This window comes from Rhinolophus hipposideros (assembly GCF_964194185.1).
Source record: "Rhinolophus hipposideros genome assembly, chromosome: 6".
In the NCBI taxonomy this organism is placed as follows: domain Eukaryota; kingdom Metazoa; phylum Chordata; class Mammalia; order Chiroptera; family Rhinolophidae; genus Rhinolophus; species Rhinolophus hipposideros.
Genome location: NC_138052.1, coordinates 17,943,736 through 17,969,492, shown reverse-complemented (window position 1 = coordinate 17,969,492; position 25,757 = coordinate 17,943,736). Strand labels below are relative to the sequence as shown.

At 40.0% G+C, this 25,757-nt stretch overlaps 2 protein-coding genes across 4 annotated transcripts in view; one reads left to right on the top strand and one right to left on the bottom strand.

The window, feature by feature from the left end:
- The window catches only part of LCT (lactase), a gene marked incomplete at both ends in the record, with an annotated part of 43,046 nt that extends 37,716 nt beyond the window's left edge, over positions 1 to 5,330 (top strand). The window contains 4 exons of the mRNA XM_081052227.1: positions 1,201 to 1,335; positions 2,803 to 3,026; positions 3,775 to 3,999; positions 5,110 to 5,330. Of these exons, the coding sequence (XP_080908353.1) occupies positions 1,201 to 1,335; positions 2,803 to 3,026; positions 3,775 to 3,999; positions 5,110 to 5,330 (805 nt within the window). The remainder of the gene's footprint in view (positions 1 to 1,200; positions 1,336 to 2,802; positions 3,027 to 3,774; positions 4,000 to 5,109) is intronic.
- Positions 5,331 to 12,434: 7,104 nt separating this feature from the next.
- The window catches only part of UBXN4 (UBX domain protein 4), a 30,026-nt gene continuing 16,703 nt past the window's right edge, over positions 12,435 to 25,757 (bottom strand). For all 3 annotated transcript variants that reach the window (XM_081051113.1, XM_081051115.1, XM_081051114.1), the window contains exons 7-13: positions 21,086 to 21,140; positions 20,077 to 20,241; positions 19,089 to 19,216; positions 17,829 to 17,931; positions 15,929 to 16,060; positions 14,766 to 14,965; positions 12,435 to 13,074 (exon numbers count right to left, since the gene is read on the bottom strand). In XM_081051113.1, coding sequence (XP_080907239.1) covers positions 12,936 to 13,074; positions 14,766 to 14,965; positions 15,929 to 16,060; positions 17,829 to 17,931; positions 19,089 to 19,216; positions 20,077 to 20,241; positions 21,086 to 21,140 — 922 coding nt within the window. In that variant the 3' untranslated portion in view covers positions 12,435 to 12,935. The remainder of the gene's footprint in view (positions 13,075 to 14,765; positions 14,966 to 15,928; positions 16,061 to 17,828; positions 17,932 to 19,088; positions 19,217 to 20,076; positions 20,242 to 21,085; positions 21,141 to 25,757) is intronic.

Sequence of the window (25,757 nt, the reverse complement as noted above, 5' to 3'; positions counted from 1 at the left end):
AGGACATCAGCTGAGCTGGGCTTTGACAATGAATGGCCTTTGGGAGAGCAGAGGGCATTCCATGGGAAGGGCAGAGCGTGAGCACCGACCTAGAGGCAGGAGTGAGTGGGGCTGGTGCGGCTGACGGTGTGTGGATGGGGACAACGCAGGCCTGGCCTGGGAGCAGTGGCGGGGCCAAAGCCACTGGGTGGCGGGCCTGGAGGCCAGGCAGGGCTCAGCTTTGGTGCCATGGGCCCCGAGGAGCCACTGCTGGCTCCCGAGCAGGGCAGTGAGGGGACCGGGCTTTAGTGTTCTGCCAGCAAGTTCCAGAAACCCTAAGGTGGGGAAGGTTTTGATCCCCCAGGTTAATGGTAACAGAAAGGTCAAGATGAAGGTGTCAGATGCCTAAGCAAGGCAATTGCTTGGCAACCCGAAACTAGCAGCACCAGCGTCTCGCTGTCAGGAGATGTATGTAGTTAGATTTGGCTGAGAGGAACCTGTAAGTGCTGCATGCAAGTGCCTGTTAACCATATTTTATAGGAAAGTCTCACTTAGACATGAAAAATGCTCTACCAATGTTGGTGTTTTTTTTTTTAAGTGTACCGGTAGCAAAATATGAGAGAAAAGTTCAAAGCTCAAAATGTCGGTGAATTTGTAAAAATATTTCCCCTGCTGATAAAGGTAGACTTTGGAGAAAAGAGGCAAGCCTACACCACAGCAAAAACAGAGTAACTTATGGAAATACACATTATAAAAGATAACCTTGTAAACATGAAGGGTTAGTGTCAAGGTATGTACCTCAGACATGTTCTTGATTTCACAATCTATCATCGATGGTAAGTAGCAGCAGTTGCATGTTAATTTTTGAAGGAAATAAAAAATAATATGTGTATCCGTGTGTGTGGCCCTGAAGGGGAGGCTTATAAAAGGATAACTCGCAGTTTCATTTGGTTGACAGGAAGAGGGAGGGTCTGTAACAGCAGAGGGAGGCAGGGCTATGGTCTGGTAGGAGGAGCCTCGGGTACTTCCGGCAGGTGCTTCCGGCAGGTGCTTCCGGCAGGTGCTTCCGGCAGCAGCTGGAAGGGCCTCTCCTTGCTCCAGGCCAGCCGCCCCGTCGCCGCCGGTGCCTGTAGTTCACAGCGCGGCCCGGCCCTGCCCAGGACTCTGTCCTCCCGATGACTCTTCCTCAAGGCCTGCGCCCTGATGGCTCCTTCCCCCCAGGCTCCCGGAGTTCACGGAGAGTGAGAAGAGGAGGATCAAAGGCACCTACGACTTTTTTGGGTTCAATCACTACACCACTGTCCTGGCCTACAACCTCGACTATGACTCGAAGGTCTCTTCCTATGATGCAGACAGGTAAGACCCCCGCGGGCCCGCCCAGCACAACCTCGGGAAAAGACAGTACGTTGCCCCTTTGCCCATCTCTTACTTAGAGGCCTGCACGCCTCCTGCTGCCTTACTCCCGGGCTTTGCAAGGTGAGCGCCATGCCTGGGACACCTCAGCAAACCCCGGTCAGTCTCAGTGATACAGGCTAGGATTTCCAGGGTGCTTTCCGTAAAGACAGACATGCTTGGAGTTGTTCACGTTTTCCGGAAACATTTTTACTTTCCCTTGTTTTTCTTTTTTTTGTCAAATTTATTTCACTTACGAGGTGTATTTCAGTTAAAGTAACAATAAGGTATTTTTTTCCTTGTTAACGTAAAGGTCAAACCATTCTCTATCGCCCAAATAATGTATGTTCACGGTGGAAACAAAGCAAAAGTAGGAAATTCTTTTGTGTGTCATTTCAGAAGTATACGTGTGTGGGAGGGTATACTACCTTTCTCATGTATACTTACATTATATATAGTTCATATAGTATATATTTATATTTATACATATATATTCACTTATTTTTTACCAAAGAAAACCAGGATTATACGTATACAGTTTCGTTTCTTTTCTAACAAGCATCTTTCCACCTCAGTGGTGTGATTGTCCAGGTTCTTTCTTTGAAAACAAATGCCTACACCACAAGAGTCAGGCTCAGAAGGGGGGCTGAGAAGACCCTGCTGGTCCCCATTCGGGCACCCACCACTCAACCCTTGCTGCTTCATTGATCCTGGGATTGTCTCTCCACTGACCTGTGCTCAAGCTTACAAAATGCCCCACATTCAGTTCAGCTGAGCAAGATAAATCCAGTTACTGATAAAACTAATTTTTTTTCTTTGAAGAGTTTGGATGTAAGAAGTATCTTAATAACTGGTCTTTATTGAAATGTGTGACTCAAAACGTTCGAGCCTGTGCTTCCCCCAGCAGGCACTCCTTTGGCACAAGCTGTTGTCCTGTCCTCGCCCCTCACTGGATGGAGGGAGGGTCCGGGGCGCTTGAAGCAGGTCCCGGCCTGCTGCTCCGTCACCGCACAAATGGCTGGTGCCTATGGCACTGACCAGATGCAGATGACTCGGGGCCTCTTCTCTGCAGGTGTGGCGCTCACACCCCACTGAAGACTGGCTGGGGAAGCCCGGAGCCCTTTCACATCTGCTGTGCGGTGTGGTCTGTGAGCCCGTGGACAGTGAGGTCCATGAGTGAGACCATCCACCGGACAGGTGGGAAGCTACAACCGAGAGCTTCGGGGGCTTGTCCAAAGGACACCAGCACTGAGTAGAGCAACTGCATTTATGAAAAGAGAATCTGAGGCAGTCTGTCCTGCCTGGGTTTTGTTATGACTTAAGACTAGACAAAACCTAGGGCTTTTCCTAGTATAAATCCTGTTTTGTCTTTTGTGCAAAGGGCCTCTTGGGTTTATAAAAGGAGACCTAATCTTGTGTTTGAACTGGTAGGGGAGTTGCCTCCATCACAGATCGCACTTGGCCAGACTCTGGCTCCTTCTGGCTGAAGATGACACCGTTTGGCTTCAGGAGGATCCTGAACTGGTTAAAGGAGGAGTACGACAACCCCCCGATTTACGTGACAGAGAATGGAGTATCCCAACGGGGAGAAACGAGCCTCAAAGACACTCCGAGGATCTACTACCTCCGCAGTTACATCAATGAGGCGCTCAAAGGTATGCCCCCCCCCCAAGCACCTTCACTGTTGGAAACACCTGCTGACGTCTGCAGTGAAGGTAGTTCTGCATCCACGGACCCCCATGAGGCTTCTAGCTCCTGTTGGGTTTAAGCATTAAGTTCCTTCTTTTCTCGATGTAAGCTCAGCGAGCAAACCCAGTTGCCTGACGCAGCTCGACCTGAGTTCCTGGCCGGAGCCATTTGCGCCCCTGGCTCCTCACCGATGTCGGACATCCCTGCCCTCAGTGCCCTCCTGAGGACGGTGTGGGCAGAGGCCGGGAGGAATGGGCGGGGGCACTGCCTGTAGGGGCTTTTGCTCCCCAAGCAAAAGTTTGAGATTCTCAGCTCAGCAGGACCCAGGATGGGCCTATGACAAGGCAAAGGTAGATAATACTGAGTAAAAGAGAAGGAGCAACACAGCAGCAAAAACAAACGATTAGAAAATCCTATTCCAACTAAAATCTTTTCCAAGGGCCACTTATTTTCTATAAGGAACACTAGTCTACCCACGATCTGACTCCCACTCAGAGGGGAGCCTTTGTAGGAAAAAAGCTGATGGCCCTGCAGCTCCATCACAGAGGACCAGCTACCAAAGAGCACGCAGTGGATGGGCCGCTTTCTCAGAGGGTGAAAACGAGCTCACCGTGACCTGATGTGGCGGCTGTGGGGCGCCGTGGGTGGGTACGGCCTCGGCAGGCCTGGCGCAGAGTCTGAGGGAAGCTCACGCCGGGGCCTGTGTTTGGGCAGCTGTGCAGGATAAGGTGGACCTTCGAGGATACACGGTTTGGAGTGTGATGGACAACATCGAGTGGGCCACGGGCTTCGCAGAGAGGTTTGGTCTGCATTTTGTGAACTACACTGACCTGTCCCTGCCAAGGATTCCCAAAGCATCAGCCAAGTTCTACGCTTCGATCACCCGGTGCAACGGCTTCCCACACCCGGCGGCAGGGCCACACCCTTGTCTCCAGCCAGGTGAGCTGGGCTCTAGGCGCGACTGAGGCCGGAGGGTGATGGGCGAGAGGGCCTTTCTGTGTATTCTATTAGGTTGGTGCAAAAGTAACTGCAGTTTTTGCTATTGTTTTTAACCTTTTAAACCACAGTTACTTTTTTTAAAAAATAAATTTTATTGGGGAATATTGGGGAACAGTGTGTTTCTCCAGGGCCCATCAGCTCCAAGTCGTTGTCCTTCAATCCAGTTGCAGAGGGCGCAGCTCAGCTCCAAGTCCAGTCGCCGTTTTCAATCTTTAGTTGCAGGGGACACAGCCCACCATCCCATGTGGGAATCGAACAGGCAACCTTGTTGTTGAGAGCTCGCGATCTAACCAACTGAGCCATCCGGCAGCCCCTCAGCGGCAGCTCGTTTTCCTCAATGTAGTTGTAGAGGGCACAGCTCACTGGCCTATATGGGCCTATATGGGAATCAAACTGGCAACCCTGTTGTTCAGAGCTCGCATTCCAACCAACTGAGCCATCGGTCGCCCCTAAACCGCAGTTACTTTTGCACCAACCGTAGTTTATTACCCTCTTCTCTGCCTTTCCATCCCTTTCATTCATTCAACTAATATTTAGTTTACATTCAAAGTTTAGTTATAAACTTAGGATGGAACAAAGGTGCTAACTCAGAGTTGATGTGACATCTAGCAACCAGGCCCTAGGCTGGGAACAGCAGGCCTAGTCTCGTCCTGGCCCCACCACTAATCTGGTGTGCGGCCTGGGCAAGACCCAAGGCAAACGTTCCGGGCTGATGAGAATCAGAGAGAATGACTGTTGGAAACACAGTGCCTGGCATAATGTAAGGAGCTGTGCTTTTTGAATGACTGAAAAAGTATAAATTACTACACCAATGTAGGAGACAATCACCCAGTTTAGACGATACCCTAATTGCTGATAGAGATGTTTAAAAAATAGAACTACTGAAGTTCCTTCAGAAGCTCAGACTCCGGGAAAGGGACGCGCCCCCAGCAGTGCGCGCCCTCTGGATACCTGTGTGACTTCTCCATCCAGCTTGGGCTTAACACAGGAGAACTTCAGCCGGTAAGTCGTCTGTCCCAGTGCGTGACCCGCCCTTTGCTGTCCTCCTAGACGCAGCACCCACCGTCAGCCCCGTGAGAGAGGACAAAGTGCCGTTCCTGGGCCTGACACTTGGTGCGACAGAAGCGCAGACAGCTTTGTACGTCCTCTTCTCCCTTGGGCTTCTCGGCGTCTGTGGTGTGGCGTTACTGTCATACATGCACTGTAAGCGCGCCAGGCAAAGAAAGACACAACCAAGCCACCAGGAACTGAGCCCCATTTCTTCATTCTAACCCCCATGTTTCTACCTCCCCCAGTTCTGCAAAATAAACCATTTCTTGACCTGTATCTACCTTTGCTGCCCACAAACTCTTTAGGATCTTATATTCTGCCCCTGCCAGACTTCTTGCACTCTTAGAGACTGTGTTAATCTCGAAGGATTCCAAGTCCCTGATTAAAATGGAGATATCTGCATCTTGCCCAGGTATCAGAAATTCATTTGGGCGTTCGCAGCAGACCCTGCAAGCAGCTCTTGTGCTCTTACTAAACTCATCTAGTGGTTCTGTGAGCTGCTTCATTTAACTGGCCTGTTCCCAGTTTCAGAGACTTTAAAGGTAGAACAGGAGTAAAAACCATAGCAGCCCTTTTTATAAGAAACCAACTTATTGCTTAGATGGACGGCAATGTCACCTCCTGCCCTCTCTTCAATCTCCCTCCCAGCCTCACAGATTGTGTTTCTCAGAAAATAAAAGTGGTTCTGTGAACATATCCTATCCCCTCCGATGATTCTCCTTGAGAAGGTAGACTCCCCAGAAGTCACGAAGTCACACAAGCCATGTGGGACGTCAAAGTCGTCCTACCAGACCAAGGCTTTCTGCTTACATTATATACTCCCTGTGCCAGAGAAACCATAACATACAAAGAGAGATGACCTGTGAATGACCCTTCATTCCACTGTACTTTTTCTGTCCTTCCTGCCTCGCCCTGCCTACAAGCAGGCTAAGGACCCAAGTATGGCCTTCAGGGCCCCTGTGATCTCACCTTTGGTTCACTTAGCCTGTTTCCCTTTTTCCTCTCAATTTGGTAGTTCTGAGCTGCATGTAAGTCCCTGATTCTCCTATACGCCTTTGTGTCTTTGCAAACACTAGTCCTTCCGCCTAGGACGCCCTTTCTCCTGAAAATGCCTTTAAGTCTCAGCTCAGCCAAGACTAGAGAGCTCCCCTGAATTCTCCATGCAGACACTCCTTCTGACTTTGCTTGTGCTTGTCTCCTCCCACGGCCACATCAAAATCACAACTAAATTATAGAATAAACATCACTGAGATCACTTTGTAGCTCCCACCAAGAGGCCCCAAGCGCGGCCTAAGTGGCAGTTGACCATGGCCTGTACCAGACCACTCCCAAGAGGTTCCAGAACCCACACACCTGGTGGCTGCTTTGGACCACACCAGAGCACCACCCAACCGGGTACACAAGTGCCACACCTGAAAGGCGGAATCAGCTGGCGTGAGAGCCCCGCTGAAGCGACCCGTGCTCTGTGGTGTTAGTCACACAATCGGCCTGAGGGTCAGCCCCACCCACTAATGTGCCACAGCAATCAAAGCTCCACAACAGGAGGGCACACATGACCTTCACAAAGGACACACCTGGAGCACCCAGCTCTTGTGACCAGGGAAACTACACCACTGGGAATGCACCCACAGGACACCTACTATATAAGGCCACTCCTCCAAGACCAGAAGACACAGCAAACCTACCTCACACACAGAAACACACACGGGGAGGCAGCTAAAACGGGCAGACAAGGAAACATGTTCCAAATGAAAACACAGGACAGAGCTCCAGAAAAAGAATAAAATGGAGACAAACAATCTACCAGATGCAAAGTTCAAAACACTTGTTACAAGGATGCTCAATGAACTTAAGGGGAAAACAGAAAAACTCTGAGAACTTAGATAAAAACCATTAAAAAAAACTAGTCAGCAATAAAGTATACATGAAATGAAGAATACATTAGAAGGAATCCCAGCAGACTGGATGAAGCAAAGGATTGAATCAGTGATCTGGAAGGCACGGTAGCAGAAAACACCCAATACAAACAGCAAAAAGAAAAAAGAATTTAAAAAATGAACATAGCTTAAGAGCCATCAAGGACATCAAATGTACCAACATTTGCATCCCAGGGGTACCAAAAGGAGAGAGGGAGAGGGAGAGCGAGACAGAGACAGAGACAGCAGGGATTTAAAATCTATCTGAAGAAATAATAACTAGAAACTCCGCTGACCTGGGAAAAGACATACAAGTCCAGGAAGTACAGAGTCCTAAATAAGATGAACCCAAACAGATCCAAACCAAGACAAATCATAATTAAAATGCCAATGATTGAAGACAAAGAGGGAATCTTAAAAGCACCAAGGGAATAGTAGTTACATATGTAAGAGCTCTCGTAAGATTATCAGCTGATTTCTCCACAGAAACTTTGCAGGCTAGGAAGGATTGGCACAAAATATTCAAAGTGATGAAAAGACCTACTACAAAGATTACACTACCCAGCAAGGCTATAATTTAGAATCAAAAGAGTTTCCCAGACAAGAAAACACTAAAGCAGTTCATTACCACTAAACCAGTATTATAAGAAATGTTAAAGAGACTTCTTTAAGATAAAAAACATAGGAAAGAAAAAAATCTTTCACTGACAAAGGCGAACAGTAAACACAGTGGACCAACCAACTGGAAAGCTAGTACAAAGGTTAAAAAACCAAAGTAGGATGATCATGTGTAATTACAAGAATAAATTAAAGCCACACACACACGCACACACACACAAAGGAAAAAAAATAATGACAAAAACAAATGGGGAAGGGGTGAATAAAAATTGTAATGAGTTTAGAATGTGTTGGAACTTAAGTGACCATCAACTTAAAATGGACTGTTATAAACACAGCTTGGTATGTACGAAGCATGTTAACCACAAACCAAAAATCTACATGAGATAAGAAATAAAGGAAAAGGAATCCAAATACAAAATTGTAGCAAGTCATCAACATACAAGAGATGAGAGTAAGAGACTAAGGAAAGAACATGGAAGGATTACAAAAATAATCAGAGGGGGTGGCCGGTTAGCTCAGTTGGTTAGAGCATGGTGCTCGTAACACCAAGGTTGTTGGTTTGATCCCCGCATGGGCCACTGTGAGCTGCGCTCTCCTTAAGACAAACAAACAAAAATAATCAGAAAACAATACAATACAATAACTACATACCTAACAATAATTGCCATAAATGTAAATGAACTAAATGCTCCAATCAGAAGACATAATGTGGCTGAATAGATTAAAAAAAAAAGACCTGTACCATACATATGCTGTCTACACAGACTGAAAATAAAGGGAAGGAAAAAGATATTTCACGCAAATGAAAACAGAAAAAAAGGTGGGGTGGCAATAATATCAGACAAAACAGACTTTGAAACAAAGGCTGTAACGAGACAAAGAATATTTCATAATGATAAAATTGTTGGATTTTTTGGATCAATCCAACAGGAAGATATAACTCTTGTAAACATTTATGCACCCAACATAGGACCACCTAAATATATAAATGGACAATGGGAGAGGTTACTATAGTAACAAAACAGCACAGGACTGGCATGATAACAGACACATAGATCATTGGAACAGAATAGAGAGCCCAGATATAAACCCACGCCTATACGGTCAATTAAACTATGACAAAGAAGGCAAGAATATATAATGGGGTAAAGACAATCTCTTCAATAAGTGGTATTAGGAAAACTGGACAGATACATGCAAAAAATGAAACTAGATCACTTTCTTAGACCATATAAAAGAATAAACTCAACATGGATTAAATACTTAAATGTAGGGGTGAAACCATAAAACTCCTAGAAGAAAACATAAGCATTAAATTCTGACATCACTCTTAGCAATATTTTTTAGGATGTGTCTCCTTGGGCAAGGGAAACAAAAAATAAACAAATGGGAACTGCATCAAACTGAACACTTGTTGCAAAGTGAAGGAAACCATCAACAAAACAAAAAGACAACCTACTGAATGGGAGAAGGTATTTGCCAATGATAAAGGGTTAATAATGCAAAATATATAAAGAACTCATACAACTCAATATCAATGAAACAAACAATCCAATTAACAAATGGGCAGAGGACCTTAATAGACATAGGGAATATAGTCGATAATACTGTAACAACTCTGTATGGTGTTAGATGGGCACTAGAGTTATTGGGGTGATCACTTTGTAAGTTATACGAATGTCTAATCATTATGTTGTATACCTGAAACTGATACACAGTAATGTCAACTGTGATTGAAAAATAAAAAAATAAGAAAGAACTTGGGGAAAAAGAAGAGTAGTTTTCAACTGCTTGAAATTTTATTTCTTGTAAATGAATTGCTGAAATCTATAGAAAGTTCCTAAGAAAATGTTCCACTGCCGTGTGCCCCCACCTGGAATTCAGGAGCTGTGGGAACAATTTTCTCCATCAATAGATAGGAACTTTGTCAGATGGGGGTGAAGGTGGTTCCTAAACTGACAGTGAAGAAATTTCTTGGGTAGAAAGACAGTATTATAAACTGTCAATTATAAATAAATTAATATCAAAGTTCAACGTTTTTGGGGGGCACACAAACAAAATAATATAAAGTCTCACATTAAATAAACTTGTAAGAAGAAAATGGATAAATCTGGGGGAGGGAATATTAAAACTTTATAAAACTAGTTATAAAAAGTACTTTGGTAGCAGACAGAGGAGAGAACAAAAAGATCAACAAAGGAAAAGAGAGCTGAGACAGGGAACAACTACGTATGTGACAAAGGTGGCATTCCCAATCAGTGGGAAGGATGGGTTACTCCATACATGGTGGTGGGTCAACAAGTGAGCTCGAGGACGTCACAGGCATGGGGACGGGAGCCAGATCCTTCCCAGATTTAAATGTAAAAATAAGGAAACCAGGAGAATACTAGAATGAATTTTTTAAAATTAATTTAAGTGAGAAAGGTATTTACTCATATAAGCAAGACTTAAGACCCAGAGGCCATAAAGAAACATAATAAATATGACCACATAAATATTATGGCAAAAAGTTACCAACAACATACTCATCGAAAAATAAACAGGGAAAAGATATTTACAGCATATGTCAGACAAAGGACTAATTTGCCTGAGAAGCAGTTCTCAGGAAATAAATCAAAATGACCAATGTTAAAAGATGCTCAATTTCATTCATGATCAACACAGTATATTAAAAATGCAGACAATTTTTCATCCATCATGTTGAAAACGATGAAGTACAATACAATGTTGGTAAGGATATGGGGAACTCGACATTCTCATACACATTGGTGGGGGCGTAAATTCACAGAGCTTGAAGAGCAGCCAATTTGGCAGCATCTTTTATAATCCAAACTGCAAACACCCTGTGACTCAGAAAGTTACACAAACGTATCCTACAGGTATATTCTCACAGCTAAGAAGATGCTTTCACAAAGACATTCATTGCAGCCATGTTTATAATAGAAAAACAAGCCAAAAAAATTATAATAACTAATGAACACCACCAGAGAATGGATAATAAGTTGGGGTACATTTATAAAGTAAAATGCTGTACAGCCATTATTAAGACGAGGTAGCGTTGTACTGACAGGGAAAGATCTTCAAGACTATAAAAGTAAAAAAGCAAGATGCATAGTAGTATATATAATTTGATCCCATTTATTTAAAATATAAAGATTACATATTTGCTTATTATGCATAAAAATGTTCTGAAGATTACAAAAGAAATTGTTAATACAGGTTACTTCAGAGGACTAAAACTGGGGGTAAGATGCAAAGAGGGAGATTTCATTTTCATTTTATAACCTTTTGTACTATTTTGAGTTTTTCTTTACTATGTATACTTTTTAAAATATAAAATTGAGGAGAGATCCTCTTACTAAAAGATTGTGAACCATGTTTCTCTAAGATGTATGAGTTTTTTCAAGGCAAACTGACTTGAGGTACTCCTAAGTTTTTGCAAATATGTTTCTAAGTTATTGGTAGGGTCACACCCATTTGACAATTTTATTTTTAAATCCCATATTGCTTGCCATATTTTTAAACATGACAAATCTTAAATGGGATGCTTACTTGATTTTTCTTTTTAAAGCTCAGTTTTTAAATTATGGAAATAATATGACCACTGCAGAAAATCGAGAAAACTTGTAAGGGTGAATAAAAAAAGAACTAAAATTCCATATATACCCACTCTTACCACTGCTAATGTTTGGTGTCTTTTTTTCCTTTACATTGTGGTAATACATAGTAGTATCTATATATAAACTGGGTTTACAAAGCTAAGATCATACTGTACCTACAGCTCTGTATCCTGCTTTTTCCCCCCAACATATAACAGGTACTTAATAAATACATATTAAATTGAATTGTTGAATTAATATTGTACCATTTCTCCTCATCAAAAGTTTATTATTTCTGCACAAGGCATTTCGTTGGTTTCTAGTTCTCAGTTAAAATAAATAACACTTAATGAATATATTTATGCCTAAATTTTGTCAGCATTTATGATCATTCCTTAGGAAAAAATGATTGGATCAAAGAATATAAAATATTAAGATTTCTGATAATGTTTTTCAAAAAGGTTCTATCAGTTTTCACTCCGACCGTCACCAGCACAGCCTCACTGTTTCCTTGCTAACAATGACTGTTACCAGTTTTAAAAGTCAATGTTATTTCAGAGGTGAGTTTGCTTTGATAAAATTTCTTCCTCCCATTACAAAATAGAGTCCTTCTATATGTTCACTCAAGAGTGATATCTACCCATCTAAAAGCAGAAGGTTAAAAGAGGAACTGTCATGCTTACTCCATTTTTCAAACATTATTAGTTTAGTGGACTCCACTACCAAAAACATGTGGATAAAGGAACATGTAAGTTAGATAAAGAACTCTTTAAAGTTCTTAGGAATAACCAAATGAGCAAAGGGCCTAATTTATTCCATACTTCTTGTTCTATACTACAAGTACTTTAGGTCTTTGAAGTATGATTATTGAGAGCAAAACTTCAGTATAAAGGTGAAAGGACTAGCTGTAGATTGCTGTTGTTTTCAATCTGATGAGAAGAAGGACCAGAACGTTATGCAAACAAAGTGATGGCTTGCTGAATTAGGAGAGATAGTAACATAGCATTAATGTGTGTTGGAAGATGTCTTCCTTCAGTGATATTTAAGGTAAAGTGGTCAGCTACTTTCCTGAGATAGCTCCAGGGCAGTACTGGGGGTTAAAAATCAGACACATGACCTCAACAGAGCCCAGTGCAACAAAAAGATGCTACGATAACAAACCTTAAAAGCAAAAATAAGATCATTACAATTTTTGGAAAAGATTTTTTTATTCAGTGTTTAAGATTAAAAACTACAAGATTTTGCTTGCAGCTGATGAGCGAAAAGAGAAGAAAACAAATTATCATCTGATTGGCTAGTTAAAATGCTCTGACTTAGCATGAAATTAGTGACATACCAGTTACTTTGTGTGGGTATCAGAGTTATGGAGCAAAACTGCTTTAAACACAACGGATCATCTGAGAGCACAGGACTAATGGGTATATGAAAAACTGAAAGCTGGTGAAGGGAGGTTGTGGAAGACCTTTTGATTCTTTTAAGGTTTCTAGTAGTTGGTTACCGTATGCAAGGACCTAACAGCCAGTTATTTTATCTCTTGACTTGTCTGAGTTAAACAATTTTAACGCACTAAGCAGAAATAAACAGTTATAGATCAGTTGGAAAACATAAAGCAGTCCCTCCTCTCCAGTTGAATTTTAGTTGAATTAAATCATGAGAAACAATGATTATTGCACATACTGTACTTATCATACTACATCTGTTGAGTAGAATTTCCATTCCAAGTGTTGTTTTCATCTTCACCATCATCCTGAGTCCTCAATCTGTATATCTTCCCTTCCTTTTTAAAATCATCCCCCCGTTTCTCCAGCATTCTTTTTCTGACTGGTTCCCTGATATAACGAAAGAGGGAGAAACAAGAAGATGACATAAAATAATAGCAGTAATACAAAGCTGTTTCCTTTGCTATTCCATTAGTATAGGCAACTTTATACATTTTTGGCAGTTTAACTTCATCTGTTTTCCAAGCCAATGCAGTCAAATCATATTTTCCATTTCCATGTATTTCTTGTTGACTTTTTAAGCTTTAGAAGAGTAGGACTGTCTGCCAACTAATCTTTCCATTATTATTTATGCAAGCTGATATATCTACTAAAACATTTATAACTTATACAGCACACTAGAGGCTATCCTAAGCTCCATTCATAGCCTAATTTACAGACATGGTCAATTAGCAGTTTTTCTTCCTTTTATAATCTTCAGTAATTTATTTGCACAATTAAGAACAAACAGGAATTTATCTGAAAATGGGAAGGAAACAGGTGAAGTTTAAGCTAATACTCTAAAGGGTTGGAAAGAGAAAGCAAAAAGAGGAAAATGAATAGTGGAACATAAAATTTTACACTCCTAGATGTACATTCGTCCCATTCTTTGCCCAAACTCAAGTCCTCTTTCCTTCTTTGAAAATTTAAAAAACCCACACAACAGCAATAGTATCCTACAGTATAGTAATTCAGAATTAAATGCTTCCACCCAGTGCTCAGTAAGAGTTCTAAAATTCAGCACTAACAAGGTCTAATTTGAATGCTGTTCTAAGACTAGGAAGAATTTCCCACTGTCCCCACTTGAGTAATGTGCTAAAGATATAACTGGTCTTCTTGCCTAATAGTTAAGAAAGAAATCAAGATAAACGCTAAATTAGCCCAATCACAATATTTACATGAATCTTTACCTAGAGTTACTACTAGTGGGACACAAGACTAGGCATCTCCTTCCTGATGGCAGACAGAGGCAAGGATTTTCATTACTTATCACTTAGGACGGGTGCGACGATTTGCTATACTGCCTATTAACAGCCTAAGCGTTTTAACAGTAGTAGATATGTATTATTAAAAATTGTGCTATTAGGGGGGAGTGTAATCTCACCTTCTAGGAAAATATTTCCTAGAATGTTTCAAATATGCAAAATCTTAACAGAAGTTATGAGCTAAATCATTAGTGTTGTCTGTTAGTATTACCATTCTAACTGGCCATGTGCAATAAAAGTAAGGCCTCTTGGTTAAGGGACTAGTCCAAATAACTCTGAAGGCTCCATTTTCAAGTGAATATCCAGTTTCCTCTGTTTGGCCTTTCTCTAAATGACCCAGAGAAAATGGTCAACCAGCAGATCAAAGAACCACCAGGGTTAAAATTCTCTAAAGGACAATCTAGCTAAAGAAATTATGCAAGATGACTGTGAGAAATTACGGAACATCTTGTCAGACAAAACATGGCTAACAACAAAAATATTACTATTTGGACCTGAAAAAAAAAATCTACTTTTATAATTATAGGATGAAGAGAATTCAATAAATGAAATAATAAAACCAGAAGAGGTGAAGTAGCTTTGCATAGATAAAATTTTAGAAATATGGCTGAGAAAACTCAGGTAAGTGAGCATCCCAAGAGAGACGATATAATAACTCTTCAGAACATTTGGGTTTTTTCCCTTATAAAAGAAGGAAATGTACCCATAACAAATTTTTCATTCTGCCTAAGGCATTGGGCATTACTAACATAATTTGCAAATGGGGAAAACAGATACCTTTTTTCTGAATTGCTAGACGATGCAAGGTTTGAGGGTTCCGAAGCCGCTGCTCTCACTGAGGTCTGTGCAGGAGGGTTACTAAATAAGAAGTTGCTAATCAGTCTCCAAATGGCAAGGAATGGGTAGAGTACTGTCCCCAACAAGGCCCAGAAGTCTCCGCTGGAAGAATGTACCACAGATGTAGTTGGTCTTCCTGCCTAAAAATTAAGGAATAAAACTAGATAAAGACTACATCAGCCCAATCACATCACACTCAAGGTTCTAGGTGAATCTTCTATCTGAGAAAGAAAGTCCTATTGATTTTAGTTTACTTCAAAAAAGGAAAATTACCAACTTTTGCTGTTTTACAAATGTACACAAACTTCTGGGACTCCTGGAGCTCCTTTTTTTTTTAAGGAGTAATCATAACGTAGAACCAGAAAGTAGTTCTCAGTGAAATGAACCAATTATTTTTAAGAGAACTAAACTTTTGTACTGAAATTAGTAACTTTGTTAAGAAAAATCTTTCTTGATGATTAAAAAAAGGCAGGAAGTTTCAAACCTCAGTGAATGTAATTAATTCTGATTATTGGAGGCATAACTGTTTTAGGTGTGGGGCTCTAGGTCAGGGCAGGGAAAACTACAGAGGCAGACATAGCAGACCCAGGCTCTCATCCCAGCTCTAGCACTTAAGGTGGCACCTTGGCCGTCATTTAAGCTCTCTGAGCCTCTTTTTCTCATATTGTTGTGAAGATCAAATGGGATTAATATGTTAAAAATTAACGTTATAAAAAAAATTAACGTTATTTTTATGTTTAAGTATTTTTTAAAAACTTGGTAAACAATAGAGTCATAGACAAATAAAAGACATTAAGTCTGTAGATTACTCTGTGTTTCTTTTGTTCTCCTACTGGTCATTTTTTGTACATGAAAATAAGTGAGGAAAAAGGTTGAAAATTAAACTATTTGTTACTTAGTGCCTCACTAGCAATAAAAATACATAAAGCACAGGATTATGGAACAATAAATTGCTCTAACATTTCTGGATAATTTGGATTTTAATTATGCATAATATACCTTTCACCTTCCTTCTGCTAATTAAAAGCAACAATCAAGAGTACAACAAACAGAACTGTGAGAAAAAAAAAGTATATATACATATATGAGAAAAAAACACATACTGGCAACAGTACCACTGAAGCACTTGGGGCAAGTTCCAAATCCAATAATTTCTTTTTATAATCTTCTTTGGTAAATTCTCTCCTGGGAAACATGGTTGCTAATGAAAAATTACCATAAGTGTTGCCAACAGTCTGTAACATAACAATAAATTTAAAAACATTACAATGGTGCTTTTAAAAATAAAATATTACATACTCATATGCATCCAAAATGACTTTCACTAAAATTGACTTAATTTTAAAAGTTCACTTAAATGTAAACGCAAAAAACATTAAAAACTTTGTGCTTCAAAAAGTAGCTGAAAGCTATCAAATCCAAGTAGTATTTAAAAGCTTTTATAACTCAAAAATGACCATAAAATAGCAAGAATATAGTACCTAACACCATATAAATAAACTGAATAAAAATGAACAATCAGATACCTCTTTAAAGTATGCTGCAGTTTGCCATGAGAATTTTAATTATCTTTGGCAAACTTACATTAATATCTCACAAATACACATTTGGATTATAGGTATTCCTTATTAAAAATCTGGACTAGCCCAGAATTACTCTCGTGTGTGTGTGTGTGTGTGTGTGTGTGTGTATAACATCAGGTATTTTTGCTTCTTCATCTCAAAAAGTAAGTGATCCATAATCAGCTCACACCATACATATAATCCCAGATCCAAGAAATTACACTGAGCAGCATCACAATCGCCCTCGCAATTTTAAGCCACCCATACTTGTAAAATCGTAGACAATTATTTATCCAGAAGATTCCAAAGAAAGAGACTAATACTTTTGTTGAGTATAACTTCTCACTGCAGGCCATCCACATATCTCTGGTTCTCACTCTAATACAAGGACATACCCAAATACAAAATTAGGTCATTCTACTGAAGTGAATTTCTAACAGAACTAATGCAATCAAAGATTCACACGTACCCCCTACCCCCGCCCCAATGTGGCTCCCCCTCTTCACTTACCTGTGGCAAAAGCAGTTAAGACTCAGGCCAGGGGTACCCCCTCTTGGGAGGCCCCAGGTGGGGCTCCAAGGCAAAAGAAGAATGAAAGCAGCTATCTGGCTTGGTTATACTATAAAGCTTAGAGGAAAGAGTTCTCAGAATAGATGTTTATACTGTCCAGCCGGCTTACCAGTGGAGGAAGGCAGCCAGCTCTATGGGTATCCTTCTCTTGGGATGTATAGGCAAGGTAGCAGACTAAATGCAGAGAAGAGATCGAGTGCAAAGATCTGAACTCTGGTTTTACCCTTGAAGTGACATGTGAGACAAATACTGGTACGCATCATGAGCCTAGATACTAAAGGACATCTGCTGCCTAGAATACATTTTGAGTAAGGAATCAATCAGAAAATAAAAGCTAATTGAAAGTTACTCATAGCTTATTCTCTAAATATCAAATGTCACACCCATTCAGAGTAAGGCCACATCACATTGTGGAAGTAAATTCCTGAGGAAGATACTTGTTGCCAAATAAAGGTTATTGATCTTTAGGCGTGGACAACTGGCAGACGGTGGAAAAATGGCTAGCCCCAAGCAACCTGCCGAAAATGTGGAGAGGACCAAGAAAAACTGCATCCTTTTTACAGGAGACAGTTCCCTCAGATTAGACCTTTGGAAAATCACTTGCTTTTCACTACTCCATTGGAGTGTACCAAGCAGTGAAGTTTCCAGAGCCTATCCTACAGTATCAGCAAATTCCTATTTTTGCACGACAAGCAGGCATGCTGCTCCCAACGTGGCACGGAAGCTCAACACCCCAGAGGGGTCTTATGCCTCCCTCCTGGGAACAGGTCATGACTTAGTCACATTCTTCAAATTCTGCTGGAAAAATTTTCCATCCTACATTTTATTAGCCTATTCATGCACCTTTATTACAACTCAGGACATAATTTACCTGTGCAGCAAACTGCCTTGCCTCTTCTAGAGGAGCATCAGAAGGGAACTGATTCGTAAATGAAGAACCGTCAGGAAGACGGAACTGAATTCTTGCAATGGTGCTATGAAAGAAGAAAATTTAAGTCAGAATCTTTACATATTCACAAACAATATCAAAAGTTAGAGAAGATGAAAGTGAAAATACGCAATGAAAATAGTCTTCACAATGTCAGATCTTTTCATTTGTATTTTTAAAGAACAGCTTTATCGAGATATAATTCACATAACATAAAATCACCCTTTTAAAGCATACAATTAAGTGGCTTTAAAACAGTGTGCCGCAATCACCACCACTACCTAATTCTATAACATTTTCATCATCCTAAAAGAAACCCCAAACCCATTTGGAGGCACTCCCCCATTTCTCTCTCACCTAACTCTGGCATCTGTATCTGTAGATTGGCCTATTGCAGGCATTTCACATGATGGAATCATACAATGTGTGACTTTTTGGTAACTGGCTTCTTTCATGTACCATTATGTGTTCAGACTGCATTCCCTCTTTTGCTTCATCCTATTTGACTCGAGATTCTGACAACTAAAGACTCCTAATACACAAGATAATCACCATAATCATTTTGATGTATGTGCTTTCCGTCTTTTAAAAGAGGTTTCTTGAGTCCTCTTTTAAAAGTCATTTACAGATACTCCTTGCCTTACAAAGGGGTTATGCCCAATAAACCCATTGTACACTGAAAATATCGTAAGTCGAAATGCATTTAATACACCTAACCTACCAAACATGTTGGCTTAGCCTAGCCTACCTTAAATGTGCTCAGAACACTTACAGTTGGGCAAAATCACCTAACATAATGAATACAGAGCATTGGGTGTTTAGCGTCATGAAAGCATGCCTGACTGGGAGCTGCAGCTCGCTGCTGCCACCCAGCATCATACCATATATCGCTAGACAGGTAAAAGATCAAAATTCAAAAATTTGAAGTACAGTTTCTACTGAATGTTTCTCGCTTTCACACCACTGTAAAGTCAAAAAATCCTAAGTCAAACCATCGTAAGTTGGGGACTGTCTGTATTTAGCACTGTTATATTGTAAATTCACATCCAATAACAAATACCATTGGCAGCTACCAAACTGGTCAGTATGTTCTACTGGAACTACTTATTTTAGCCACAGCACACATCAGTTTTAAAAAGCAGTCAACAACTGTTCTCCTTAGCTGCCATGTACACACAGATGTTTAAGCAGGAAATAAAGTACCTTCTTTCTCTAACAGAAGCGTCCCTCTTGACTTCCATTTCTGCCTGTTTGGCCAGCAAGGCAGCAGCTTTAGCAGCTTCTACTTCTTCTTTTGTCTTTGCAAAACGAGCTGCTCTCTCCGCTCGATCCTTTAAAACAGTTGTTAGACGCTAATTATCTTTCACTACTAGAATGGTCTATTTACGCATTTCCAAATACAAGGAGCAAACATATACATGCATGAAATTCCTTAAAGCCACACTCGTATGTTCTCTTTATAACTCTGGATCTGGAACTTTTTTAGTTTTATCAACTGCCAGGGACCAGAGCTATTATTAAACAAACAAGGACTTGATTCTGGTCACTACTGTACCTCCTGAGCCTGGAACAAGGTTTAGCACACGGTAGGTAAATATTTGTTGAATCAACAAATGAACAAACAATATGAAGGTAGACATGGTTTTCATATGCATTACAAATGCTCAATTCTTTTTTTTTAATTTATTGGGATGACAATTGTTAGTGAAATTACATAGATTTCAGGTGTACAATTCTGTATTACATCTTCTATAAATCCCATTGTGTTCACCACCCAGAGTCAGTTCTCCTTCCATCACCACAACTGCTCAATTCTAAAAGCAGTTGTTGCAAAATGATCCTACTTGATGTGTCTAAAACCTTTGAATGTCACTCCCCAAAAATGCTTGCGACTAGAGGAGACTGACTGCTAAGTAACCAATTCTTAGTTTTTTCTAGGGAACCTTTGAAAACTACTGTTTGACTACTGGTAAGAGAGAGAAATTACTTTGAAAAAAATCATCTCAATTTTAATCTTAACTGTATTTTAATTCAATACACAATTTCTAGTAAAAGAAATTGATTCTCTTTCAGTCACTAAAAACTATTATTTTTGTGTGTATTGTCTGGTAATAAACCAAAACCACTACGCATGGAAAAAAATTTCACAAATGTTCTAGAGTTAAGCATTAAAAATAAACTTAATACTTACCAACGCAATCTGCTGTTTTATACGCTCTCGAGCTGCCCTATCTTCTGCCTTTTCTCTGTTTCTTTCCTCTAACATTCTTTTCGTTAATTCTTCTTCTTGCTTTCGTTTATAATCCAACATTTCTTTTCCAGTTTTTCTCCTCTCAATTTCCTTCTTAATCTCTCTCTGAATTAAAGAGAAAGTTTTATGAGCCAAAAAACATAATTTAATAATCTGTCCAAGATATTATTCTGTATGCAGGGAAAAGCTAGGTGTTGGGTCCAACTAAAGGAACAAAAGAACTACATAAAACGTAAGAGGTCAGTAGACTTTGTTAACAACATGGGTTAATGGTCAAATGTCTATCAATTTATAAATCTTTGCCAGTGGTTCTATTAAGATTATGATGTGATCAATGTAATTTGAAAATAAACAAAATTATAGGTCTTTGGCTCCTAAGGTAAATATGTTTTACCATAAACATATTTACCAAATGTAAATATGTTTATATTTACATATTGTGTAAATATGTGTGTTTTACCAAAGACAACAAGGCAGTCATTTATGTGGCTTGAAGAAACGATAACCATCCTATATTAGCACCCGAAAGAGATGATGCAGTTTAGGTACACATGGTGAGAAAAATGAATGGTGCACTAGAATGCAGCAACACCAGAGGAAAAATTCAGCAAAATGCCTACAAACTATTTTTTCATAAAAAGGAACTAAAAATTTGATCTGCATCAAATCAAAATAATTTCTTTTAAACCAAAATAATTATAGTTCAAGTACCTTTAGTCTTAATGTAAGACTCATTGCAGAGGGAGAAATGATAAGCCAATTTATTCCTAGAAATTTACAAAAAGCACACAGAAAAGTACACTATGATCATACCACAGAAGCCAGATAATTACCTTCACTGTGCTGCAACACTGAGCTACAACCAGAAGACATCATAGGTCTGCCAACTCAATCAAATGCTCCCTCATCTAATGGAAGAGTAAAACAATGCTCCATATACGAACTTTACCTGTTCTTCTTCTTTCCTCTTCTCTTCTCTCCTTTCTTCAAGTTTTTTGGTTAATCTATATTCAAAAGTTTAAAATTTTTAAAAAGTACATTAACTGAGACACATCATACTAATATAAACATTTAGGATATTTATTTAGCTAACGACAAATGGGGAAATGTAGAAACAAACAAATAAAAAGCTCCTGAAAGAAAAGCGGTCATTTATGTGCCTGGCCCTTGATCCCTAGAGAAATCCATGAGTTCATGGAAGCCCATCAGAAGCGTGGCTCCAGCTCTAAGTGTCTTACCTCTTACTGACCATTAGTTCCCTTCCCCCCCATATACATCTTCAAATATATAAATGAATGACTTACAAATGTTTGACCTCTTACACAGAAGCGAAAAGCAATATGGTACAAAATTGTTTAAAATAAAACCAAAAAACTGAAGGCTAGCATTTATAAAAACTAATAATGCCCAAACTGATTCCCAACTGGAGAAATTCATCATTAAAAACTAATGATTCTGGGGCCGGCCCGGTGGCTCAGGCGGTTGGAGCTCCATGCTCCTAACTCTGAAGGCTGCCGGTACGATTCCCACATGGGCCAGTGGGCTCTCAACCACAAGGTTGCCAGTTCAATTCCTCAAGTCCCGCAAGGGATGGTGGGCTCTGCCCCCTGCAACTAAGATTGAACATGGCACCTTGAGCTGAGCTGCCTCCCAGATGGCTCAGTTGGTTGGAGCGTGTCCTCTCAACCACAAGGTTGCCAGTTCGATTCCTCGAGTCCCACAAGGGATGGTGGGCTGTGCCTCCTGCAACTAGCAACGGCAAATGGACCTGGAGCTGAGCTGCGCCCTCCACAACTAAGACTGAAAGAACAACAACTTGAAGTTGAACGGCACCCTCCACAACTAAGATCGAAAGGACAATAACTTGACTTGGAAAAAAAGTTCTGGAAGCACACACTGTTCCCCAATCAAGTCCTGTTCTCCTTCCCCAATAAAATCTTTTTAAAAAAAACAAAACAAAAAAACTAATGATTCTAGGGGCAGGCCCGATGGCTCAGGCGGTTGGAGCTCCGTGCTCCTAACTCCGGAAGGCTGCAGGTTCGATTCTCACATGGGCCAGTGGGTTCTCAACCACAAGGTTGCCAGTTCAATTCCTCGAGTCCCGCAAAGGATGGTGGGCTCCGCCCCCTGCAACTAAGGTTGAACACGGCCCCTCGAGCTGAGCTGCTGCTGAGCTCCGGGATGGCTCAGTTGATTGGAGCGCATCCTCTCAAAAGCAGGGTTGCCGGTTCGACTCCGGCAAGGGATGGTGGGCCGTGCCCCCTGCAACTAGCAAAGGCAAAAGGACCTGGAGCAGAGCTACACCCTCCATAACCAAGATTGAAAGGACAACAACTTGACTTGGAAAAAAAAGTCCTGAAGTACACACTGTTCTCCAATAAAGTTCTGTTCCCGTTCCCCAATAAAAAATAAAACAAACAAACAAACAAACAATGATTCTGAAAGCAAATAGTGGTGATGCTCATGCAACCTTATGAATATTTTAAAACCCACTGAGTTGTACACTTTGAATTTTATGGTATGTGAATTACATCTCAATTAAAAAATAATGGTATTTTCTCTAAGAGGGATTTGGGTTACACAAGTGTGCTCGTTATGTATTTGATGAAACTCAGCTGTACAACTTGTGCCAGAAATCAAGGGAGTGCTCACAGAATGACAAGACATGTGTCAAAAGGACAGAAGACCCAGCATGAAGGGGATTCTACTAGCCAAATTTGGGGCAATTTGTGCACCAAAAAGAATCATAAGAGAAATAAACTGTAACACATTTTGTAACATGAAAAGGATTTGTGAAACATTTTTCTGCTGAGGGGAGTTACAAGTTGGTATGACAACTTTGGGAAACTGGCCAGTATCTATGACCCAGAAATTTCCACTCCTACAAATATACACAAAAGATATATTCACCAAGACACGTACAAGAATGTTCGTAGCGCCCTATTCATAACGGCCCCAATTCCAATATCCAGCAACAGTAAAATGGATAAGTTGTGGTCCAGTCAAACAACAGAGCAATGACAGCAATGAGAGCAATGAGAGCATACCCACTGTTACCACCAGAGGCAGCAACAACAGAAGAGCCTCACAAATACATCGCTGAGCAAACCAGAGCAAACAAAGAAATGTATGTGATAGATTCTACTATGATATTCACAAACAGCAAAACTCATCTGTGCTGTTGGATTCAGGAGAGTGGTTATCTGTCAGAGGGAGGCAGTAATTAAGGCTCCCAGTGCATGAAGTGCACTGGTAATTATCTATTTCTCCATCTGGGTGCTGGTGTCCAATAAGCAGTTGACTGAAAAAAAGGGAAAGTAGGAAAGCGGAAAGTAGGAAAAGATGGATCAAAGCCCTTTTCTACAGAATGAAAGCTAGCTAATAAATGTAAAAAAAAATAGAATTAGGAAAAAAAATCACCTTTTTAAAGTACCAGTGAAATAACTGCTCCAAGCAAAAATGAAAGGATACCAAAACGACTGGTTGAAAGTTTTTGAGGAACAGCATATTCAGTTTCAAAGAATCACCCCACAGATAACTTATTAACTAGGGGAAAGGGTATCTTTTTAATCAAGAAATCCAACAGACACCACCTTCACCAATCATTGAACTTAACATCACCAGTGCTGCATACGTCTGACACTAGCTGCCTCCTGATGTGACTAATGGGAAGCACAAACATTATCTAAGTAACTTACTTATCAAAGTTTAGCTTGAATCTAGAATGATGAAACGGGGACCAGATCAAGAGACATTCTAGAAACAACTAGCCGACTCAAAAATGTCCAAGTCAGGAAAAATGAAAACAAAAACTAAAAAACAAAACAAAGGAAATGTTTTGGATTAAAAGAGACTAAACTAAATTCAATGAATAATCCTTGATTGGATCCTGATTTGGGGAAAAAAGTTATAAAGGATATTATTAGGCTAATTGGGGCAGTATGAATATGATCGAGTATTAGATAATCTTCTAGTATCAGTTTACAGTTTTGTTAGTGTGATAATGGTATTGTAATAAAATCTGAAAATGTCTATTCTTTAATTACATACCCCCTATAAAATTCTCTTCAGAGAAAAAGAGATGCAATTTTGTTCTAATTTGGTTGAAAAGCCCACTTCATCTTAATACCAAATCCAATGTTTCATCATATTTGTATCTGGGAATCTACCAGTTACTTGTTCGTTTATTGGACTAAGGAATGGGGCACGGCATGCGTAGTCGGTGTAGACCCCAGACTCCAACCCAGGCTGGAGCTCCTGCTCAGAGCAGAACAAATCCTCAGCCAATGTTTTTATTACTAGGAGATACATGCAAATATTTAGAGTAAAATGAAAATGATTCCTGCAACATTTAAATAAATCAGCAAAAAAAGGTAGTCATTATATTACTCTTTCAACTCTTTGTAGCTGAAACCTTTCCAAATAAAAGGTTGGAACTGATGGTACTATACATTATCTTTCCCTGATAAACCTGCCAATTTTTGAACATAATAATATAAACAAAATAATGCATTTTAACTAAAAGATGTATCTTTTCATCTGAATCACTAAAATATTTGTATTTCACATCTTTTAGCTTTAAAAACAATACACTGTATATATTTTAATTAGTATTAAAATTTTTTTTGTCTCACAATTACAAATCATCAATCCATTTTTTAAAAAACTCAAGTTTACTTCCCTTGAGAAAAGGCAGTTCAAGACAGGAAGTCCACGTTCTCATTACATATAAGATAGGATGAGTTTCTAAGCTGCCACCAATTTGGTTTAGTCACCTTTTCCCCAAACAAAATTACTTTTCCTTCAAGCTAGATGAGAATAAAGCCTAAGACCTAGTGTGGAATAATTGGTTTTCCAAAAACTTGGTCTATAGAAAGAGATACTACAGCGTCAGAGGAAAGTCAGAATCTTACATTTACTAATCCGCCCTACCAAATTTTAAGGTTGAACTTTTAATTTGCCTGACATATATTTTAAAATATCATCAAAGTTAGAGAAAAATGCATGAATTTTGCTTTATAGAGCTTGTTATTACATAACTGTATAAATATCAGAATACACCACAGGGACTGATGGGTCCGACTTAACGTGGTTTGAGTAAAAGCACTGCAGTTCAGTGCTGTGAGACAGGGAAACTAGCAGCATGCTGGGGTTGCAGAGTCCAATATCCTTGCAGAGGATGAGTGACTCAGAGGCATGAAAACAGATCGAGTCGACGACAGTGGCGAGTGGAAATGAAGGCAACCTTAAGGGTATAGAAATGTTGAGCTAAGAGGACATTTAGGATAGGAATATTACATAGCTCGGTGTTTTTAGTCATTGTCAATGAATCAGATTCCACAAAAGGAACAAAATTCCTAATTGGGTATAACTCAGATGAATAAAATGCAGGACCTCAGTCTGTGAATTAATTAGTATCAAGACCTAGGCTTTATTGGTTGAATCTGATAAATTAATCTCAGCAACAATTTGAAGTACTTATACAATTTTAATTTTATGACCACATGAACTGCACTTTTCAAGAGTTATCCAAGCAGTGAATAGTTGTTTCCCAATGAAAACTGTTTCATTATTAAGAATCTGGCAACATTTCATCCAATTTTAGTGTGAGTATCCTTTTT